This window comes from Lontra canadensis, unplaced genomic scaffold, assembly GCF_010015895.1.
Source record: "Lontra canadensis isolate GAN:19392208 unplaced genomic scaffold, GSC_riverotter_1.0 scaffold1631, whole genome shotgun sequence".
Classification (NCBI taxonomy): domain Eukaryota; kingdom Metazoa; phylum Chordata; class Mammalia; order Carnivora; family Mustelidae; genus Lontra; species Lontra canadensis.
Genome location: NW_022632615.1, coordinates 5,177 through 9,912, shown reverse-complemented (window position 1 = coordinate 9,912; position 4,736 = coordinate 5,177). Strand labels below are relative to the sequence as shown.

The window sequence follows — 4,736 nt, the reverse complement described above, 5'->3', positions numbered from 1 at the left end:
GGCCATTTCCTTCCCCAACAGAGGGACCTGAACGCAGGCTGGTGCAGACATGGTGCCCCTGCTGCTGCTGCCCCTGCTGTGGGGGGGTAAGTGGGCCAAGGGGGAGCGCTGGCGGGCACAGGTGGGGGTGTGCCGGAGCCACAGCTGAGCCTCGGTTTCCCCGCAGGGTCCCTGCAGGAGGACTGGGGGTACAAGCTCCAAGTGCAGGACACGGTGACGGTGCAGGAGGGTCTGTGTGTGCACTTGCCCTGCGCCTTCTTCTATCCCAGGAGCTCGTGGCCTACCCGTGAGAGGCCCTACATGTACTGGTTCCGGAGTGGGGACAGCTCCCATAACTCTCAGCTTGTGGCTACAAATGATAAAAGAACAAAGGTGAAGACAGAGTTCCAGGACCGGTTCGACCTCGTCGGGAAGCCCGGGGAAAACAACTGCTCCCTGAGAATCAGAGAGGCCAGGAGGAGCGACCAGGGACTCTACAGGTTACAAACAGAGAGAGACTATGGGAGATATGCTTACAAAGATAAGCAGCTGAACCTGCTGGTGGCAGGTATGGCAGGGGCCCCAGGAGAGCTCTGGGATGTGGAGACCCCCCTCTTAGAACAGGAGCAGGACACTGGAACATTCCCTGCTCCAGGTCTTGGGGCTGGGATGGTGGGAAGAGACATGGGGGCCCCGAGGTCAGCTTGTGCCCTGAGGCCCTGGTCCCTGTCAGGGTCACACTCTGGGTCCCCAGCTCCCTGGGGCCCAGGCACCTGCATCTGTCCTCCTCAGCCCTGACACAGGAACCCGACATCCACTTTCCGGAGCCCCTGAAGTCCGGCTATCCCACGAACCTGACCTGTAGTCTGCGGGGAATCTGCGAAGAAGGAAGACCTCTCCGCTTCTTCTGGGTGGGGGGTGCTCTTGACTCACTGGACCCCCAGACCCTCCACTCCTCGGTGCTGACCCTCACCCCGAGGGTGCAGGACCATGGCAGCAACCTCACCTGTCAGGTGCACCTGCCAGAAGGTCAGGGCACCGTGGAAAGAACCATCAGGCTCAATGTCTCCTGTGAGTGCTGGAGGGATGGCTGGGTCCCTCAGGGCAGTGGGGGGAAAGGGGTTAGTCCTGGGATCCTTTTTCCAGAGGATATTGGGGGAAATTGGAAAGTTCATCCCTTCCACTTATGGGGCTCCTGGAACAAAGGGCCGAAGCCCACCCTGCCCCTCACCACATCTTCCCTCCTCAGACGCTCCACAGTTGATGACCACGCGTGTTTTGCAGGGAAACTACACAGGTAGGAAAGATCTTCTCACCTGGGGTTGTGATGAGAACAGGGTCTGCCTGCTCAGAGCTCAGGGCTTGGAGATAAGACCCTCCCTCACTCCTCAGCCCCTTGAGTCTTTCTCTGTCCCCCCCCCCACCTCACCAGGGTCTTCCATTGTGGACCCAGGATTGCTTTCAGCTGCTGCCTCTTTTTTTCCTCTAGTTTGTGTGTATTATGTATGTTTCATTTTAATTGCATTCTAATCAACATGTACCAGTATTAGTTTTCAGTAGACAACATAATGATTTGGTATTTGTTTGCACTGCAGAATGATCACCACAGTAAGTCTATGTAACATAGCCACAAATTTTTTTCCCTGTGATGACAACATCTGACATCTACTCTTAGGGACTTTCAAAGATACAGTCTAGCACTATTAACTATAGTCACTGTATGCGTTACATCCTCAGGAGAGGATGTAACTTATTTATTTTATAACTGAAGTTGGTGCCTTTTGACCTCCTTCCTTTTTTCATTAGCTGTAGAGTTTATGGTTGTTTTCTTTTTAAAATGATTTATTTGGGGCGCCTGGGTGGCTCAGTGGGTTAAGCCGCTGCCTTCGGCTCAGGTCATGATCTCAGGGTCCTGGGATCGAGTCTCGCATCGGGCTCTCTGCTCAGCAGGGAGCCTGCTTCCCTCTCTCTCTCTCTCTCTCTCTGCGTGCCTCTCTGCCTACTTGTGATCTCTCTCTGTCAAATAAATAAATAAAATCTTTAAAAAAAATGATTTATTTTATCTCTTCACCTTAGAGAGATGGGGGAGAGGGGCAGAAGGGTAAGGGGAGAGTCTTTTTAAAAAATATTTTGTTTATTAATTTTTTAAAAAGATTTTATTTATTTATTTGACAGATCACAAGTAGGCAGAGAAGCAGGCAGAGAGATGGGAGGAAGCAGGATCCCCACTGAGCAGAGAGCCGGATGTAGGGCTTGATCCCAGGATCCTGGGATCATGAACTGAGCCCAAGGCAGAGGCTTAACCCACTGAGCCACCCAGGGGCCCCTTGTTTCTGAATTTTTGAGAGAGAGAATACACATGAGTAGGGGGAGGGTCAGAGGGAGAAGCAGGCTCCCCGCTGAGCAGAGAGCCAGAGACAGGACTGTATCCCAGGACCCTGGCTGGGATCATAACTTGAGCCCAAGGCAGCGGCTTAACCGATTGAGTCACCCAGGGGGCCCTAGAGCTTATGTGTCATTGTAATAAAACAGACACAACGTAAAGCTTACTGTCTTCACCATGTTTAAGGCTAGAGCTCAGCGGTGTTGGAGGCTTTCAGTACTGCGCCTGCAGAGCTCTCTCTGGCTTGCGAAACAGAAACTCTTTGCACACCAGACACTGACTGCCCAACCCCTCCCCCAGCCCCTGGCAGCCACCCTTCTGCCTCTCACCTTCCACCTCTGTCTCTGTGAGTTTTGCAGCTCCAGGTTCTGCTCCCTGCGCTTGAATTTCTGTCTGCACTCCTTCGTGGCCGATCTCGTCGTCTTCTGTTGGACCCTTCCATGTTCTCAGTCTCCGTAGCTCCAGCCTGGACCCCTGTTGCTCTCTGTGTCCACTTTCCTGGGCATCCTCATTCTGTCCCCTGTCTCCTCCTGTGACCCCATCCCTACGCTGACCCTGTCCTGGTGCCTCCCACAACTTTCTAGCCGGTCATGGGTCAGATGTGCAGTTGCCTCTTGCTGATGGCCTCTCTGCGTCTGCTACTTACCCCAGTGGCGGGTCTGGACCCTACGCTGGGTAACTCCCCTTCTCACCAGCTGCACCCATGAGTCCGCGAGTCTTGAGAACTTCATTTCCCAAATCATTTCACTCCTCTTGCCTTTGGCCCAGGCCAGCTCCAATTTTCTCCTGGACCCTGGACCATTGCCTCAGCCTCCTCCTCAGCCTCCCTGCCTCCTATACATCTCTCCGTGGCAGGCCGCACCTGGCCCAGCAGGATCTTTGTAGACCCAGCGCTAATTCTGCATTTCCCCTGCTCATAGCCCCTACCGCTTCCCAGTAACCTCTGGACAAAGCCCAGTGCCCTCAGCCCGGCTCCAGAATTTCTGACCCTGCCCTCTCTCCCGCTTTGATCATGTCTCTGATGCTCCCGGTCATCCCCGCCCAGCTCCAGGGACAAGTGCACTTCCCCCATCTGCCAGGCGGTCTCAGTTCCTGGCACATCTCCACCAGAGCTGCCCGCTTTGGCTCTGTGGGAAGAGGGAGGGAGAGATGCCTCTCTGGGCTCCACCCGATGGTGGTGACTCTCTTACCCAGTCCCGAAGATGCTGAGCAACGGCATGTCACTGCCTGTCTTGGAGGGTCAGTTCCTGAGCCTGGTCTGCATCGCTGACAGCAACCCCCCTGCCATGCTGAGTTGGTCCCGGGAGGGCAAAGCCCTGAGCCCCTCCCAGCCCTCGGTGCCTGGAGTCCTGGAGCTGCTCCATGTAGGGGTGGAAGATGAAGGGGAATTTACCTGCCAGGCTCAGAACCCGCTGGGCTCCCAGCGCATCTCCTTCAGCCTCTCTGTGCGCAGTGAGTTGTAATACAGGTTTGGGGAGGGGGCAGCCTGGTCAGGTGTTTGGGGTGTGAAAGGGACTGGGGTCTGGGGACAGAGCTTCAGCCTCTGGACTTCCTTCCCCAGGTAGCCCCTCTTCCTGCAACTGTGTGACTGAGAAGCAGGAGGGCTCCTGGCCCCTGGTCCTAACCCTGATCAGAGGGGTCCTCATGGGGGCTGGCTTCCTCCTCGCCTATGGCCTCACCTGGATCTACTACACCAGGTGAGCGGGCCCGTCCCTCTCCCGGGAAGTCTGCTGACTGGCCCCGAGTTCCGGATGGGGCTGAGCCGTCCCATCCTGCCTGGAGTTAGAACTACATGGCGGCTCTCTGATCTGAGACCCGCGTTGCTTCTGCAGGTGTGGGGACCCCCAGGGATCGGGGCCGAGAGGCCTGAGTGAGCCTCTCTCCTTCTCAAGACGGGACTGAGGTGTGGACCTGGAGCCCAGGGGGACAGATATGAGACGTCATGGTCAGCTTCTTCCTGCAACCTCTCAACTCAAACCTTCTCCACTGTACCCCTGGAGTTTAATTTGGGGAGGTGAAGGAGCGATGACACAGAGAGGCCAACACCATCAGAAGTCACGCCATGCAGGGCCATGCGGGAAGAAGCACCACGTTTTGGCTGGGAGGCAGAAGCAGGTAGGGGAGGCCTCGCAAAAGCCTTTCCTGGGGTTTGTGTGAGAAAGACAAGGCCAGGAGTATAGTTCAGGATCGGCTAGTCTGAGTAATTCTGGGGGGCCTTGACCTAAAGGGGTGGCTCTAGTTGTCTGCGACCTGTCCTTGGTAATTTAGGGCAGGGTGCGTGGGTTAGAGAAAAGTGGTGTTTGGGGCGTCTGGGTGGCTCGGTTGGTTGAGCATCTGCCTTCAGCTCAGGTCATGATCCCGTGATCCTAGAGTC

General features: G+C 55.7%; 1 protein-coding gene across 1 annotated transcript; it reads left to right on the top strand.

Annotated features, from left to right (window-relative positions):
* Positions 1-24: 24 nt before the first annotated feature.
* Positions 25-4,364, top strand: LOC116863563 (sialic acid-binding Ig-like lectin 14). Its single transcript, XM_032850989.1, has 7 exons — positions 25-86; positions 167-547; positions 772-1,050; positions 1,229-1,276; positions 3,557-3,814; positions 3,924-4,059; positions 4,195-4,364. Exons 1-7 carry the CDS (start codon positions 50-52, stop codon positions 4,262-4,264), a joined length of 1,209 nt encoding a protein of 402 aa, XP_032706880.1. The 5' UTR covers positions 25-49; the 3' UTR covers positions 4,265-4,364.
* Positions 4,365-4,736: the final 372 nt, after the last annotated feature.

Coding starts and splice junctions, on each gene's coding strand:
- LOC116863563 (XM_032850989.1), top strand. CDS start 50: ATGGTGCCCCTGCTGCTGCTGCCCCTGCTGTGGGGGG. Junction 1,051..1,228: donor CATCAGGCTCAATGTCTCCT/GTGAGTGCTGGA, acceptor TTCCCTCCTCAG/ACGCTCCACAGTTGATGACC. Junction 3,815..3,923: donor CTTCAGCCTCTCTGTGCGCA/GTGAGTTGTAAT, acceptor TTCCTTCCCCAG/GTAGCCCCTCTTCCTGCAAC.